Consider the following 19,182-nt stretch of genomic DNA (forward strand, 5'->3'; position numbering starts at 1 on the left):
TCTGAATGGTAGATATTGTTACTTCTATTTTTAAATATGAGATTTTAAAGTTTTGCCCTAGAGAGGATTAAATTACTAATAAAAATCCTACAGCCATGAACTTGGTTTATCCAACTTGGAACTGCACACTTTTTCTGAATAGTTGCTTCCAATTCCATTGTGTCTTTTGTAATTTCCTCCTCTCATTCTCAGTGTCTTAAGTCCAGGGAGTACAGTTCAGTGGTGGAGCACTTGCTTAGCATGCCTGAGGCCCTAGGTTGAAGCCATAGAACAACCCAGGTCAATCTTTAATATGAAAGAGGGGGAAGAGGTAGGAGAGACAGACAGACAGATTCAGACTAACACTTTGACTTTCAGTTTTAATCTTCCCTGATCCGATAACTTACACTGAGGCCAGCAGAGGTTTTGGCTGTACGCACTTCCCTTGCTCTACGTGTCAAATTCCTATTAATGCATCTTTCCCACAAACAGCTTCTTGCTTTCCCTTTTTCTGCCTTTCCCTGCTCTTTATCTTCCTCTCCTCTACAAGTCATCATGCTGTTGGCGCATATGAAGCTCACTAGGGTCTCTTCAACCTCTTTACTAGATGCCATTACAGAGTCTGTTCCTCTAGTCAATATTTATGGATTTTTGGTCCTAACCAAAAACTAGCACAACTCTTTGCTATTATTTATTTATTATGTATAAATATACTGTAATATTTCACCTTGGTAAGACTCAGTATTAAGTTTCATAGAGATTACTGAAGCGTTTACTCCTGCTCCTTCTTTGAGCCTCATTAAGGTGGTGAAGTTTATTTATTTATTTATTATTTATTATTTATTTATTTATTTATTTATTTATTTAGCATAAACTCAGAAGATGAAGAGGTTTGAAATGAGACAATGCATTTTTGGAAGCTGACAAGCTAGTGACTATCATTAACAACCCAGTAGCCCTCTAAGAGCTGAATCGTAAGCTAGCAATGACACAACTGAGAAGCAACAACATTCAGTGCTCAAAACCCCAAGGACTGAGTAGTACCAGGAACCTATGTAAATGAGCTAATAAACAGGGATGGAATGGAAGTTCTAAGTCACACCCAAAGATTCCTTCCCAGAATCCAACAGCAACAACCACCTCCTCACATCCCAAAAGAAAACATGGTCAATTCTTTAGAAAGGACATAGAATCAGTAACTGAACTGAGGGGCACCAAACATTAATGAAGGGATAAGCTCTAAGAAGTGACCTCTGACAAGCAGAAGAGCAGACGGGAGGAGGTACGGGGATTCAAGTTCCATACTCATTAGTCTAGGCAAGTCATCTAACCCTCGATAGGCGTTAAACCCAGGGTCACCTGTATGCTAGGAAAACACTCTGCCACTGGTCAGGGTCATCTGTATGTAGTAAAGCACTCTACCACTGACCCATATTCCCAGCTTCACACTGACTCTTTAATAACTCCACAGAACCATCAACAGAAATTGTGACTAAATCAAGACTGAGACCAAACTTCTAGGGTGTACTACTAAAAATTATCTTCCTTTATCATGACATTATATTCATCACTGTTCCTCAACTAATTCAGCCAATTACAAATCACACCACCATTTCACAATTAAGTTTTCATTTCTCCATGTTAAACATTTAAAAAATATCAGTGAAGTACAGCCGGAGTTTTGACTAAATGAAAACAGATATAAATTGAGGTTCATAAACCACAGGCTTATCCATTGACCAAAGAGATCAAAAGGTATAAAAACATCAATTTAATCAACCATTGTGACTTCATATATAAAATAGTAAAGAATAAACCTAATAATATGATGTAATAATTATTATATTGTTTTCATTTATCATCCAATTTGTTAAAGAATCAAATTGTAAATTTGTATGTTAAATGAGAAAAACCAAATTTGGAATTATTTTTCCTTAACATAATCTCATTTGAACTTCTACTGATATTTAGTTAAAAATGAATGTATAAGGGCTAAAGAGATGTCTCTGACAGTATAGTACCTGCTGAGCAAGCATGAGGACTTGAGTTTAGACCTCTACATCTGCATAAAAAGCAAATATCTCTTTAATGGGGTTGGAAGGTAGGAGAGACACAGGAAGATTCAGAGGCTTAGTAGCCAGCTAGTCTAGCTAAAACAGCGAACTCCCGGTTCAATGAGAGACCCTGTCTCAAAAATATGGCAACGTGACCAAGTTAAAGAGAATCTGAGTTAAAGACATTGTACCTCTGGCTTCTGTATGCTCACAGGGTAAGCACACCCACATAGACATTTGCACATGTGTACACTTATACACACACACATGCACACAATGAATAAGAGTTCACTTCTTCATTTTAGATCATGGGAGAGAATACCATCTCCATTTCAAAATGAAAACACAATATCTTAAAATAGATTTGGAGCCCATGAAGGATAGTGCACTTTAATTCAGGGATAATTCTGTGTAAACATAGTTTCTTTTCCCCTAATTTTTAAACAGAATTAAAAATGAAAGAGGAAAAAAATGTCCCTATGGTACTACCTATAGTTCAACCAAATTGTCGAGGCTCTTGTACATAGAAAAATGAAAATTGGGAAACAACATCTTTTATAATCTTAAATTCAGGGTATCTCAGGTAAAGAATTAATGGACATCTCAACTTACCTCTACAATGAAAGCTTTCCTCTCAGATTCACTCTCTATCTGTTTAATAGCGACATCTTTTGCTCTCCACTTAGCTTTGCAAACTACTCCAAAGGCTCCTCTTCCAACAACCTGAGTTAAAGAGAAACCCACAAGAATCAGAAGCAAACAGATACCATACAGCATATAACCCTGAAGCCACGCTTGAAGTCTTATTAAAGAAGATTTAGAAATTATTATTACCAGAATTTGCTACTAAGAATGGATTTTTTCATTAACAGGAGATAATGACTGCACTGTTTTTGAAATAAACCTTTACATTCCCCAGTAAAATCAGAAACAGAAAAGATACTGGAGACATAAAGCAACTTCTTAATCAAAGAAAAAAATTAAAGCAAGATGGATGAGTAGAGAAGATCGCTCAGAAAAAGTAGGGAACATAGATGACATTTTAAGCTATCATATTTAAGAAAGTAAAAGCTAATAGGAAAAAGAAGGGGAAAGGTTAAAAATATACATGATAGAGGCAGGAGAGAGCACTTGTTCTTGCAGAGGACTTGGATTTGGTTTCCAATACCTACATGGAGGCTAACAACTCCAGCTCTGCCGTCTTCTGGCCTCCACATACAATGCATGCATATGGTACACTTATATGCAGGCTTATATATTTTTTTTAAGATAAAGAATATATGTGATAAAAGGCTGTCAAAAGTAGGACAGATAAAAGGTGGCATTATCTGTAGAAAAGAACACTGTTCAGCAAGAAAAAGAAAACTTATGGATACACATTAACAATACAGATAAATCTCAAAAATATTATGCTAAGTAAAAGAGGTCAGACTCTTGATACCACAGATTATATGGTTTGTTTACACGTGCTTAGGAAAGAAACATCCACAGAGACAGTAAGCAGATGAGTGGCTGTCGAGTGCTGAGGACGACAATTAGTGTAAATGGGTCACAGGTATCTTACTTACACGTCTGAAAGCTGACTGGCTGTGCTGGATGATGACCTAGCAAAAGTCACTGAGTCACACTTTAGTATTTTATTTATTATGTATTATTTAGTATTTTATTTATTATTATTTTCTATTTTATGTATATGTGTGCATTGCCTGCATGTATGCAAGTGCACCTGTGTGCACTTGCATGCAATGCTTGCAGAGGACAGAAGAGGGCGTTGGATCTCCTGGAACTGGAGTTACAGATGGCTGTTAGTGGCCATGTACCTATTGTATTCAAACCCACATCTGCAAGAACAACCATGCTCTTAACCGATGAGCCATCTCTCCAGCCCCTGAATCACACTTTAAATGAGTGATTTTTATCATAGGTAAAAAATATTACCTTTAAGAAGTTAGAAAAATACAGATTATTGCTGAAACTAATGGCTATCACATGTCCACTGCTCTGTCAAGTGGCTCTATTTTTATAAATATTTGAAATTTCCATGCTATAAAATAACAATAGAACAAAAAAATTAGTTTGATACCTATTAGAACAAAGTCATTAGACTATATTACTGTGAAGGCCTTAATTAAGCATTGTCTACTCCAATCTCCCAACTGCCAAGTGCTATGTCAAGGGCCGTTACTTAAACAAAAATCTATTTCCACTTACTACACTTTTATGCACTTTTTACTATTAGGTGCTGAGTTCAGTGCTTTACACATACTGCCTCATTACACAGCTTTAGGAAGAAGGCACTAATGCTATTCTTATTTTACAGATGAAGCATTTAGCTTTAAAGAAGCAAACTAACTTTCTCATAGGCACACAGGAAACAAACAGTAGAGTACAGTTTAATGGTAAGCAGTCTAACAACAGAATGCTTGTGGGTCTAATTTTTAACACACGTAACGCCTTTCAAATACCAGAAATCAGTTATGTGGTCTCCTGGAAGAAACCACACTTTAGACAAACTGATATAAAATGAAGTTGACTGTAGCTAAAGTTATCAAATGATTTAAAAAAAAAATCTACATTGGGACATTTCAGGGTAAAAAAGGGGGGAACTACCTAATAACTACAGCAAGACAGTAATTGTTATCTTGGCTGTATGGTCATTCTGGTCGTGGCTCCAATTCTATTTCATAAGTCATATAAAACAGTGTGAATACTTCTCATATTGAATATTTACCATGTGCAAGATACTGTTCTGTGTATTTTTTATGCATTACCACATTTACTCCTTCTCCATTTTAAAGGTAAGCAAACAGTCACAGGGTTGCTACTTACCCAAAATCACACAGTAAGAAAGTCTTCAGAGAAGGCAGAACTGATAATTATGAACATATGATACACTCAGCTTGTTTGCATTTGCCTTAAAGGAAACTAGGCTTCACCAGGCACAATTCCAAGTAGGCCACTATTCTCTGGTAATAAGCTTTCCTTTGCTGACTTTTTCTTTTATGCTTCCTAGCTCTGGACACTCAGAGCTAGTCTGATGTCTATACTCTTGTTCTCCACACCTCCACAAGAACAAGAAGCCAACATTAGTTATTTATACTTGTCATCCAGTTACTTTAATAGGAATAGGCTATTGGCTTGAGTTTTGAACATAGTCTGTCTACCTACAAGCTCTTATTGCTAGGCAAATTAATGTTTAAGCTTTCTTCTCAACAGTAAACCAGAGATGCTTTCATTTTTCTTAGTGGACATCTACAGTTAATAAGTTCATTAAGTGTATTTATAGGGTTCATAAATCAGCTATTTCTGTAAATACTACAAAACACTAAATGCTTGCAGCTGGGTTGAAATCAATGTAAAGGCGCTTGTAGCACTCATTTCTCACAGTAAATTAGAAGCAAACAGCGAAAAACTTTGAACTTTAAGGTCACATTAAACTAGAAAATATATATAAACCAGCCTATCTACTGATATCATTATTAACCATGAATGAATGACTGTAAAGCAATTTAAGACATTCTGCAACCACGTACCTACAAATGTATCAAAGTGACTAGGACTTTAGTAGGGCTTCCTATTTGATCTCTGTATTCTGAAGAATGTCGGATAGCAAATATTATCTGTATTTGTGGATCATGCGGATGCCACAAAAACCGTGTTGAGTATTCGTGACTATCTGTGATCCACAAGTGCCACCTAGTGATGAGATAGATGATGACTGACTGAGCGTCCAATTCAAAACCACGGGAACAAAATGTGGGCAAATGAAGACAGGATAAACCTCTCTTTTGCTGTGAGAAAGCAACTTTTCAGAAAAATCTGAAATAAGAGTCACATTCACAGCTGAGAACCCATGGCCTCAAATAGTCTTCATTCTCATTAGAATCAAGACACTTTATCTTATAGTGAATAACAGGATCTAAAATGGTAACAGAGAAAGGCAAGAATTAAGGGTGTATACATTAAAATATATAACAGAAATAAATGCTGTGACTTCACAGCAGCAAGTTTATAAGCATGTAATCAGTGCTTAAAGACTTTATAAAATAAAGACTTCATTTTTTTCATAAGGCATTAATACAGAGAGATGGGAATAAAAAAATTATACACAGACTTGACCTTTACTTTTGTGAGATGAAAGTGAGGTAGGAAAGAAATCCAAGACCACACAATAATATTACTTTTATTTTATCTAACAATTTTAAGAAGATTTTTTAAATTCATTTTTATTTTATGTGTACAAGCATTTTGCCTGCATGTATATGGCTATGGGGCTAGAAGAAGGTGTCAGATCCCTGAACTGGAATCACAGACTGTTGTTAGCTGCCATGTGGGTGCTGGGAACTGAACTGCACTCTGCAAGAACAGCCACTGCTCTTAACCACTGAGCCATCTCTCCAGCCCCTTAACAATTTTTTTTTTTTTTTAAGTAGCTTAAGATGTCAAAAGTAAGCACTCATAAAGGAATCTAAAGACCCCACTAGCCTCCCTTTCCAGGACAGGCTTAGGAATTCAATGGCAGAAAAGACTACACCTTCCTCGTCAACACTTCTCACATAGAGTACCAGGAGCAGGCTGCCTCCTCACAGAATGTGTTTCAAAAGCACTGGCAGCTACAAAAGCGTAAGAAGAGTGGCAAGGAACACTCCCCCACCTTCTCTGGCCCTAGTAGAACATGGAAGTGATTTCAAAACATTCTTGCAACAAGAAGAGCAAGGTAAGTAAGATGAAAGACTTTGACCACAAGGAGGCTACTGCAGGGCAGAGGTTGGGACCTGAAGTGGAATGACAGCTGCTCAAAGACAGGCCCTATTGCAGAGCTCAGCTGAATTTTTGAGACTCAGTGAAAGTCAAGAGGAAGGCCTAGTCAGAAAGCAGGGAGAAAGGGCTCCTTTGTCTACTGGCAAAAGTGAGACTTTATGCCAAAAGAATGGTAAACTACATTTCTTTACTGCTCAAACCAAGACTTCCTGAATGCCTACTAGATCCAGCTACTGTTTTATATAGAAATATAAAGAAGCAAAGACGGTTTGATCTACATGGAACACACTTCCTGATGTATGGAGGGAAGGGAGAAGGAGAAAAGACAATCAAAGCACAGACTGAAAAACCTAGGGCGGGAGAGGTCCTAGGCCTTAGGGAGGAGCAGAAGATTGTCCTTTAGCTAAACTCACATAACGTCAAACTGCCTTATATTCCCAGCATTTATCAGGGAAGCCTCTCTTTGCAGTGAAAGGTGGTGTCGAGAGCTCGGGAAACATTAGGAACGGGGTGGAAAGAATGGAAGAGCCAGAAAATTGGGAGGAGGCTGGGAAATGCCATCTTCTGGGCAAAACACAACCACTACAATCATGAACTCACAGCAGTGGTAAATGCCTCCTTGAGAATGGATCTGTCAAGCATCAGGCATAGGTGAAGGGAGGGCTCAGAGGACCCTACTCCTAACTATTTGCTACTGATAAGATTCAGGGAAAGGGAGAGTCAGTGCCTTCAGTTACATACCCAGTGGTGACCCCACTAGACTCCAAGGGATAGTTCCAATCCAGTGGTCACAGATAGCTGTGGTTAGAATAAACAGGTCACAAAACAAAACAAAAAGTCATGAATCTTGGAAAAGGACTAGTAGAGAGAAGGTTGATAGGGATGAGAGGGAGATGAGGAAGGTGTAAACAGAGAAATCAGAATGCATCATAGACACATATAAAATTGTCAAAGAGCAAACAATAATTAAAAAGTAGAAAATTATGTATTGCTGATCATTTCTAGTTAAAAAAAATATGTACTCAATAAAAAAGGAAGAAAAGACATTGAAAAAACAACCAATAGGCAAAATGTCATTTTTTTTATAAATGCTAGAGAATGTTTAAAAAAAGGATATTATGGGGGCTGGAAAGATGGCTCAGTGGTTAAGAGCACTGACTGCTCTTGCAGAGGACCCGGATTTGATTCCCAGCACCCACATGGTGGCTACGAACAGTCCTTAACTCCAGTTCCAGGGGAATTGAAAGCCCTCTTCTGGCCTCCGCGGCACTGCAGGACATGGGTACACTCACATACATGCAGGCAATACACTCATACACATAAAATAAAAATAATAAAATATTTAAAACATGCATTAAATGAAATTACCAAATAAATAAAGGGAAAAAAAGGATAGTATAACAAAGAGACTAGTGACAGCTTCAAGTCGGGTGATACGTTAGTCAGTTTCACTGTGATCAAGATCCTGAGGAAACAACTTAAAGGGAGAAAGGATTTATTTTGATTAACAATTTTAGTTCATCACAGCCACATGGGTGTGGTAAAGTACAGTGGCTCATCATGAAGGCCAGTAGAAAGATTTCCTGTGTTAGAAAACCATTTCCATCTGATCAGGGAAGGGATAGTGCCATCACTCAGGACAGACCCTGCCTCTCTGGGAATACCATCACGGAGAGCTAGACCTAGAGGTGTGTTTTACGAATCTCCTTGCGCTTTTCAGTCTAACCAAGTTGACAGTCAAGATTAACCCCTAGTATTACAGGAAGGTCATCTGAAGAAGCTGCTCATCTGCTATTCAAAGGAACGAGAGAGAAGAAACAACTCCCACTTCCTTATGCAGTAATATTTGGATAACATCAAAGGGGTTGGCACTGTTCCACACACTGAAGATAGGGCAGCAAACCCAAACCCAAATCCTTCTCCTTGCTGTTTTGTATTCCCACATAAGATAGCTAACAGCTTAGAAAATAAGCGTGCTAAGAAGGAGCAGAACTGTGTATGCATACATACATGCATCCACTCTTCCTCACTTCAGTTTTAGATAAGGTACTCAGGCAAGGCCTCACTGAGAAAAGTGATACTTTAATGAGAACCTCGAGAAACGTTTAGTGTTTGGTATGGCTGGTACACAGTGGAGAAGGGAAGTGATGCAGGAGAAAGCTGGATGGATAAGCAGAGGCTGGACCTTCAATGGCTCTATGTACCTGGCAAGAGTTTGGTCTAAGTGCACTGAGAAGCAACTGGAGAAATTTACAAAGGGAAAGATATGACATGATTGACATGAAAAAAAAAATCACTACAGATTTAGGTGAAGAATGAAACATAGGGAAGCTACAGCATAAGGAATATATAAATAGACCCATTAGAAGGCTATTTTAACAGCATGAACAAAAAGTAACAGCTTTGAGGGTGAAGTTGTTAGTGCAGAAAACTGGGCAGAGCTGGAATACATATTAGAGGAGCAGTCACAGGGCTTGCTGATGGTAAATCAGAAATCAGCTTTCTAATTTTCAGATAGGTCTCACAGTGCCACAGACAGCAGAGCCCTGTGGATGTAGCACTTGGTCCTGTGCTCTATAAGGAGGAAGCACTGGGAAAAGCCAGTTGGAAGTAGAATATATGCTACTACTAGTAACCACCAACTGATTTTGAAAGACTACATTCAACACGTTTGTTAACTGTGTAGAAAGTTTTTTTTTTTTTTTTTTTTTTTTTTTTTTTTTTTAAAAAGAGCTTTTTAAAAAAGACAGTGATTGGGGCTGGAGAGATGGCTCAGTGGTTAAGAACACAGGTTGTTCTTGCAGAAGATCTGGGTTCAAATCTCGGCACCCATACGGCAGCTAACAACTGTCCATAACTCCAGTCCCAGGGGATCCGACAGCTTCTTCTGACCTTCATAGGCACTGCACGACATGGGCACACTTACCTAAAGGCAGGCAATACACCCATACACACAAAATAAAAATAATAAATAAAAAAAATTTTTAAAGTTAAAAAAAAGACAGTGATTTTGAGCTGGCAGAGGCTTGCACATAAAGGGTAAGATGGTCTCCAAAGATAGCTGCCATCACTCTTCCTCCCTGGGTGTCCTTACCATTGCCCCATCAAGGTGTTTTTATCTTCTTCCCCTGAGTCAAGTCTGCCAGGAATTTCTCTAGTCAGTAGTAGAGTGGCTGTTCAGGGACTTTCAAAATCAGGGCTTAAGAGGTTTAGTAGCTTTTTCCTCTTAGATGCCCCCCCCCCCTTCCCAGCCATCATGAGCTCAAAACCCAACTGATACAGAAAGGTCACATGTAGAACAAGTGGTCAAGAGTTCAAGTGAGGCCCTGGGAGACATTGCTCTTCCAGGTGTGAGAGAGCCATCTTGGATGCTCTAGTCCAAGTGAGTCCCATATGACAGCAGTTATCTATCTATCTACCTACTACCTACCTACCTATCTATCTACTTGTAAACATTTATGCTCACTTTGACCAGTTATTCTACTCCTGGAATGAATTCAAAGAAATCAGACGGGTATGAAAAGACAGCTCCTATGTGTCTGTAGTAACAAAACTTAAAACAACTACAATACTGTCAACAGAGGACTAAGAAACAATTTAATCTTAGCTCCCTCACTCTTCTACTTAGCTCTTAGATCCTGCTCCTCTTTAGGTTCTGTCTTTGGCTCTTTTTTTTATTTGCTTTCTAAGCTCATGTTTTGTCAAGCTCAAGATATACTGAAAACTGCCTTCACAAGCTGAAGGTTCTACAAGCATTGCAAAAGTTTAACACGTCCAACTGACTCCAGCCTCGCATGGCTAGTGCTTTTATCTGCTGAGCCATTTCTCTGGTCAAACCAAGTTCAATCTTAGAACCCATGTAAAAAGCTGGATGCAGTGGCACATATTTGTAATCCCAGCACTCCTACAGTGAGACAGGAGGCAGGAAGAGAACTCTCTGGAAGCTCAGGGGCCAGCCAGAGTATAGCACAGCAGAGCACTAGAAATAATTAAGAGCAACCCTGCCTCAAAAATGATAGTAAGGAACTATAACTCAACTTTAGTTAACCATTATTCCATGATTCATTGTTTCAGAACACTGTATCTATCCTTGTATATTTTATAATTTACACATTTTGCACACACATCCACCACACAAAATAGAAAATGTTTTGTTTTACTATGGGGAAATAATCAAAATAATGTCCAGGCCACTGTCATTATAGAACTCACTGGTTAAGAAAGTCCACTACTGTCTCTGGCTCTCGGGCCAACAATATTAAACATTTTGCTGATGGAGGAAAATATTAGAAATACAAGGACTTAAAAAAAAGCTAAATCTTTAAAAAATGTTTTAAATGTCAGTAGCTTGGCATCAAATTTTATATTGTATTAACTGAGAATATAAATGTCAGAGATCTTCCTGAAGTAACTCGTATGTCTGGACTACAAAGCCAACTCCAATACATAGGAGAAGAAATCATGCCTGTTGTTAAAAAAGGAATAAGTCGATGTCACAAACTGCAGACAGCAACCATAGTGGCACAAATGGCAACTCTGGAGTCACTCTGATAAACTGAAGTAGACAACAGAAAAGCTTAATGTCCAAGTTACAAAACATTAAACTCATATTTGCTACATTTCTAATCCAAGTTAACAAATAAAATAAGAAGTTTTGTGGACCGAATTTACATCTGAATAATATAACAGTTTCTATGATATACTGTCATTAAAACTTACTTTGAATGACTATTTTCCACACAAAAAAAATTCAAGAATGTAGTACATACCTAAATTTCAAATATTTATGTTGTCATACACATTTATTAAAAACTGGCTAACTACAAATTTTAGATTAAAAATATTTTATTATTTTACATGTATAAATGAATGTATTGCTTGCATGTGTAAGTATACCCATGTTGTACAATGCCTGTGGAGGTCAGAAGAGGGCGATAGATCCCCTGGAACTGGAGTTATGGACAGCTGTCAGCCACCATGCTAGGCACTGAACCCAGGTCCTCTGCAAAAGCAGTCAGTGCTCTTAACTGCTAAGCCATCTCTCCAGCCCCAATTTTAGATTTTTAAAAATAATCTCATCTTTAAAAAACAAAAGAGAGAAATACAAAGACATTGGTTTTAAAAGACGTCAATGTGGAAATATTTCCTTCTAAAGTTGTTTTCTAAATTACAATGTTTTGTATTTCTTGTGATACGCATTTCTCCTCCTATGGTGTAGGTCTTCTGGTTATAAGCTTACAAATTTAGTTTCACAAGAGATTTAAATTTACTTTCTTAGCAAGTCAAAGAAGGTATGCAGAATAACATGATGAAAATATTGAAAAGCGCAAAGAACTTTAAAAAACTAATTTATTTGGCTGGGGAGACAGCTCGGTCAGTCAGTGCTTGCTGCACGAGCATGAGGACTTGAGTTCAATCCCAGAAACCACATTTTAAAAAGCACACACTTTTAATTCCAGCACTGGGAAGGCAGAGGAAGGTAGAATTCTGGGGCTCATTGCCTGACCAGCCTAGCATACTGGGCAAATTTCGGGCCAGGACGAGGCCCATCTTAAAAGAAGGTAGATGCCACCCGAGGAAGAACACAGGAGGATATTCTCTGGACTCCACACATGTGCATACATGTACCTGCAAAGACATGAACGTGCATGTGCGCGCGCACACACACGCACACACAAAAATGAGCCCAATTTCTTTAGTATAAAAGATTACTCCCTTCCTTCACCCAAGTAAGGTTAAAAAAATAACTACCAAACACCTAAACTAATGGAAAAGGTTTATATGTTCTTGTACTATCTTAATTTACTATAATTTATGTTGTCTCCAGCTCATTTTTGTTTGTTTAGTAACTGTAGCTGTCAGACTGGCTTGGCTCGGTTCTACCGGTTGTGTGAAAAGACCTCTAGCTATGCTGCCATCATTCCGGTTAGAAATCTGGAACACGACAAAACAAGCATAGATCCTAAATTTATTAGTGAGGTCTCGGGGCCTCCAACTACTCAGAACCTTAGTATCTATTAATAAACTGCTGACAAGACAAATTTGGTAACATAAAAGTAAAGCTTTGATTACTTGTTCTTCCGCACTCCTTTAAATCTGTCATGAAACATGTGACCCACTTAATAAGCCTTTCCTTTAAATAACACTCTCAGATTATCCATCAAGCTACATATACACAATATATAAACAATCTCCGTAGCCACCTCATTATCATTCCAGATTTCTACTGAAATCAGCGGTCACTCAGTTTCACATATGAGAGTTTATGGTTATTTTTGAATATCCGTAACTAAGTTACGACAAACAAATCTATTGACTCAGTTTATTCAGATTCTTATAATTTTAGGTTTTTCACTAATGTTGCTTTGCCCAATCATTTATAACCTAAATCTCAAAACACCAGCTCAAGTTCTTTCTATTGTTCCCTACCTAGCATATTTTAGCTTTTAAACACAAAACCTTTTCTATGTTTTTTTTAATGAAATCTAAGCACACATGTAAAAGAGTGATTAAATGCATCCAATATGCTTAGTTGTGGTCAGGATTCTGGGACTCTTTTGCAAAGTAAGCACTATAAATATAGTCTTGGTAGTTACTTAAATGAAGGTCCACTCAGAGTACCTGGCTTTTCATAGCATCTTTCCTCCTGCTACATGAAAGTATTTGATGAGTCTAATGGAGCAGAGGGGAACCTAGACTGGAATAAGAGCCAGAGCTCATTTCTGAGTGTAAGCACTGCCTAAGCCAAATCACACAACTTAACTCGTGGTTTATCACATGTGATATAAGAGAATTAGACGTGCATTTAATTCTCATAATTATGCTGTGATAATTTCATTTATCGCTTCAACAAATTCTTAACAAGCCTCCTAGTGCTAGGCACTGGGATTACGTCTGGCTGAGGGTTACAGTTTCAGTTCTGGTTACCTGTTGTGAAGGACAACAGAAACAACAAAGTCCTGGGTTGCTTGGGGAAAGCTTCTTTAATGAAGGAACATTTGAAGTGGGACCTGAATGGTAAGCAGGAACTATTCATGTGATATTCTGGAGGGATAACACATTAGGAATAGGAATAAATGCAAAGATAATTATCTTAGTGATGTTCTGAACCAATGACACTCACTTTATTCAAAGCCTAGTTTAAATCTTGTCTACTGACTCAGGCTGTTGAGGTTTACTCAATTTTCAAGTTATGGCTTACGTGCTCAATTTATACTTCGAGATCATGATTCCGAACATAAACTTTGAGGAAAGGATTCTTTTATTAATTTTCCATTGAACCTTAGTTGTACAATATGCAGTGGAAAATGTGAAATGCTGAAGACCAGCTACTATAAAGGAGATCAGTATTTTATATCCCCATTTCCAGAATAAGATTCCATTATGGAGTACTAAAGTGACATTGTAGATCCAATGGAAAGAGCAAATGACTCATGAATGAGAAATTTCAAATTCCCAGCTCTACCACTTACATGTGGCTTCTGGCAAATCAAACTCTATGACCACTTCTCAGTATCTGGAAAATGGGATATCATTTACCCTGTCTACCCAAAATTAGTTTGGTCATCAACTACAGTCAATGGGAAATCATGCCCTATCATAATCTAAGAACTTCTGAACTATCATGGAAACAGAGATTACATCTACTAAATGATTCCATATTTGGTCTGTGGCTGGACACTTTTTTTTTTTTTTACATAGCTTCTAATTATATTTATATAATGCTGATTAAATTATATTGTTATTTGAGAAATAAATAATATGATTCTCCTAACTAAAGGGGATTGCACACAGAGCCTCAAGCATGGCAGGCAAGCACTCTAATACTGAGCTACACCACAACCTATGAGTTTTTAAATTTAAAAGTGACATGCTCGTCCATATAAAATATTGAAAGCAATGTAAAATAGCTTTTGTGTTGGGTCATCTATCTGGTTTTCTATTTATGATTTAAACTACAAGTGGCGTGTAAGTTGAAAAACAGCTTGAGTGTTCGGGTGTATCACAGATTAATAATACTGTTCCATGTGTTCAAATGAAAAATGTTAACAAATTATGTAATGTTTTCAAAATCAGAAAGGTTTGAATGAAATTTTTAATGTGAAAATAAATTATGTACTAAAATGAAAAAGAACAGACCAAACAAACAAAAACCCTAAATGGTTATCTATAGAAATTTTCATTGAAAACCAAAAATTTACTTTCCACCAGTAGTCCTAAAGGCGGAAGAGCACTGAAGCAAGACTGAAAGGAGGGTCTCAGAAACACAAGAACCCAATCAGAAGGGAACCAGCTATGGGAAAAGAGCATCAAACTGGTACTGTTCTGGCTTTTTAGTAACTGGCATTCTTCAGTGAAGCAAGAATGGGAAAGCTTTGAAAAGCAGTGTGTAAAAACTAAGGCTGAAGAACCAAATGAAGCAAGTTTGTGAAACCATGTGGTAGACCACGAAGAACAAGCTACTGTTAACAATCTGTGGTCCACAAGCACAGCAATTCAGCAGAGCAGACGTAAATGAGTATTTAAAAACTACAATTCTTGTATACTGACTCACTGAATTTTTAGCCTTAAAAAAGAATGTTAGCCAAGAAAGCTGGATCAACTACCTACTTCTGAAAAAAGGAGGTTATTTCAGCCTTAACGAGAAAAAACAAAGCAAAACCCCAGAAAATTTCCTCTTCTTCAACATGCAGGCCTTCGTTTAGCATGTAACCTTTTAAAGCTGGTCACTCCTCTTTAGGATTAACTTTCCTAATAGGTGTCAGACACTATGTTGGGCTTTCTGCATATACTGTTTACCTGGATCTGTTTACCCACAAAATGGTAATTATTCCCACCTTATAGTTAAGGAGAGGAACTCAGTAGCACAGAGTAGGAAACTAAGTCACATATAGAGTATATCTGATACATCAGCTCTTCCTCCAACTCTCAAATCTTGCTCTTCCCACCACATTATCTTGTAAAATGAGGATGTTCACGATAAACGCAATGCCCTCTAAAGTTACTTCATGTGATAAAAATTATGCTTTAATAATCCATTAAGAAAAAAAGGTACCCGAGTGTTAATAACCTTGCTACTTTTAACTTGCTGTTATTGCAAGTCATTTTAGATTTTTAAAAACAAAATTTTCCAGCCTATCATATTTCGCTAGATTCCACAGCATTAGGGTACAGGCAATGTAAAGTCCTTAATTTAAAAAAGGACAACCTGGTTCACATAGTAACTGTATGGAGGTATTTCTAACTAAAGTTTTAACAGGTTCTAAACTGTGTTTTAAATATATGTGCAATTTCTCTTTTGTAAATTTTACTTTAATTTATCCCACTGTGAATGTGAAAAGAAATGATGTAGTAAAGGTTGCTCTAAGTTTAACGGTTTGCTCTAAAATTACAACAGAAGATAAAACGTATTCTGCCTCTAATAGCGATGTCTGGTGTGGTATTATATTCTGCTAGCCACTATAATCATTAGTTGCCTCTTTAGAATGTGCTACTTTAAACATATTTTCGTAATAGACTCATGTTGCTAATGGCGAAATTCATCTAAATTAGCCCAACTGAAGGCAGAACACGTAAGATTACCAGGACTACTTAAGGTATAGGAGAAAGATGAATCCGGTACCAGAAAAGACCACTAGACTTGATCTCTTAGTTTTACAAGCATGTATGAGCATCCTTTGACATCACACTCCGAGCTAGAAAAACATACAAAATTCTGCCTTTAACACCACGTCCAGAGAATTCAAACATCACAGCCGCTAGTCCCTGCTGAATTTACTACTTTTGGCTGGAAGTACTGGTGGACCAGGCTGTCTAGCAGGCACTGGAGCATCAAATAGTATTATTATAAGCGCGCTTCGCGGGGCCCTGCCCGGCGCGGCTCACCTCTTCCACTTCGATCTCCTTATAGTCGATCTCTTCAAAGTTGAGGACCTGGGAAGGAGCTTCGATCATCTCACTGGCAGAAGACGAGGAGGAGGAGGAGGCGGCGGAGGCTGTCGACATGATCCCTAGCGGGCACCGCGCCGCGCACCCACTGCGGGCCGACCTTCCGCCTGGGGCCACGCAGCGCTGCCCAGCGCTCCGTGGCGGGACCGACGGCCACCGCCGACTCCCGGCTCCGGCTCCGCAGCCTTCCGCTGCCGGGCCCCGCCCACCACGCTTCCGGTTCCGGAACTGGGAGGACGGCGGCCGCTTGAGGAAGGGCGGGGGAGGGGGGGGCGAGAATTTTTGAGGCAGAGACCGAGAACGGCCAGACGGCTTGGGGGTGGGGTGGCGGAGGATGAGAGGCTCGCCGTGGATCTGCGGGACAAACTTCGCGATACCTTTGTTAAGTCCTAGGCTAGGGGTGACGCCGCGAGATCTGGCGCGGTGACGTAATGAAAGTGCGCCGACGAACCTGATGCGGAACTCCACGGAAAGCCGGTGGGGTTGGTCCTTGGAGTACTCGCGGGAAAGACAAACGTGTGTGTGGCCTCCGCTGGACAATATTTAGTACCGTTCCTTGGTTGTCAGCGATCTGCAGATCGGCGGTGTTTGGATTGCACTTTTGTGGCGAAGCTTCATTTCCATTCCGAGTAACCTCCCAAGCCAAGCTGTGAAGAAGCGGTACAAAATGTTTCCGCAGTGTATTTGCAACAGGTCTTCTGAGGCTGTGAAGGATTGTAAAAGAGCAGTTAGTGCCTGCCCCTGAGTCACATAATGAAAGATGAGTGCTCACCGACACAAGCTAACACTTGGGTGTTAGAACTGTGCATAAATCATGTGGATAAAGTAATTATAATTTGGCATACTTCGTGGAATTCATCGAGTTACTGACACTGCAGCAATAAAGAGATTGCTTTCAGAGACTTCCAAGCAGGGGGAGTTGAATCTTTGGAAACACCACAGAAAAGAATTTTAGGACAAGCCTATACAAAGCAGAGTTGGGTGAAGGGTCACATTTCATTATCATTACGCTATTTATAGGCAGGATTTTGGCGACTTCGAAGTTATCTTTAAAGGGTTGCCAAGGCGTTGTAAGTGAGATCACAGGGCAGTTTTGGAGGACTAAGATTATAATCTGATGAAACACCAGATCTCAAAGTTGCAGGAAATCAGGATGTCTTAGCTATAAGCAAAGTTGATATAAGCAAAGTTGTTTGTAAGATTCGGAGAAAATACTTAGGAAAGCAGTCAGGCTATACCTGAAGGACAGATAGGTCCTTGAGCATGATTCATTGCTACTTGAACACAGATTATCTTTACATAAAGGAATATTGTCTTTATTTTGGCGCTCTTCACAGCAAATGCTGTTAATTGTACTGAAGTTCTCAGCTGGTGAGAAGCTTCAATCAGACTCCATGTGAAGAGCTCCTTCACTTTTCATGTAATTTTTCCTCTCCATCCTACCTCAGCACTAGTGCTATATGTATATAAAGTACTCATCAATAGCTTTGCAAATCAAATTTGAGTCTCACAAGCTAGATCAGAGTGTCTCCAGGACAGATGGTATTGCCCATTGTTGTACTACCAACACAAGTTTTAGTTTTCAGCTAGCATTTTACTCAGTTTGGCTTAAAACCAGTGGGAACATTGAGATAAAAAATGACTTAATGGGGCTGGAAAGATGGTTCAGCAGTTAAGAGTACCGGCTAATCTTGCAAAAGACCAGGGTTTGGTTCCCAGTACCCACATGGTAGCTAAAAACCATCTGTAATTCCAGTTCCAGGGGCGTTGGTCAACCTCTTCTGAGGGCATTGCATTACTTGGGTGCACTTACATAGATGCAGGCAATACATTCGTACACAAAAATAAAAATAAATTATTTTAAAAATGGTTTAGTGGGGTTGGAGAGAGGGCTCCGTGTAAGAACATGCTTACTGCTCTTCCAGAGAACCAGAGTTCAGTTCTCATATCTGATGTTGTAGAACTCATAACTTCCTGTAATTCCAGCTCCACACACCCTCTTCTGGTCTTGACAGTCACACATACACAGCATACAAACACACACACACACACACACACAAATACACATTTAAAAAAAAGCAAAACAAATCTGGCAGGAACAACCCTCCAACACAGGAAAAAGAAATGCAGCATTTTCTGTGCCTGAGTGCACATACACAGCTCTGCCTGTCATGACCTTGTAGCACAGAGCACCCAGTCAGGATATGTGTGCTACTATATACGGGAGATAAATTAACTGTACATGGGATATAAAGGATAAGATATTATTTATTTGGGGGACCTGCTTTAGAGAAATAATCTGTCTCTGGGACTGTACTGGTGCAAATAAACTGCTTCCTGCAGACCTTGGGGTCCTGTCTTTCTGTTCAGATTGCTGCTACAAAATGATTTAGCGACTAAAGATGGGTTACTTGTGAATGTCAAATTCTAAGACTCAGTA

General features: G+C 38.8%; 1 protein-coding gene across 2 annotated transcripts in view; it reads right to left on the bottom strand.

Moving 5' to 3' along the window:
• The window catches only part of Map3k7 (mitogen-activated protein kinase kinase kinase 7), a 62,424-nt gene extending 45,386 nt beyond the window's left edge, over positions 1-17,038 (bottom strand). Inside the window, exons 1-2 of one of the 2 annotated variants that reach the window (XM_008839957.3) lie at positions 16,680-17,038; positions 2,646-2,756 (exon numbers count right to left, since the gene is read on the bottom strand). In XM_008839957.3, the coding sequence (XP_008838179.1) occupies positions 2,646-2,756; positions 16,680-16,799 (231 nt within the window). In that variant the 5' untranslated portion in view covers positions 16,800-17,038. The remainder of the gene's footprint in view (positions 1-2,645; positions 2,757-16,679) is intronic. The other variant, XM_008839958.3, reaches the window with a different exon arrangement.
• Positions 17,039-19,182: the final 2,144 nt, after the last annotated feature.

The sequence above is a fragment of the Nannospalax galili genome, unplaced genomic scaffold (genome assembly GCF_000622305.1).
Source record: "Nannospalax galili isolate Female #2095 unplaced genomic scaffold, S.galili_v1.0 scaffold1299, whole genome shotgun sequence".
Lineage (NCBI taxonomy): Eukaryota > Metazoa > Chordata > Mammalia > Rodentia > Spalacidae > Nannospalax > Nannospalax galili.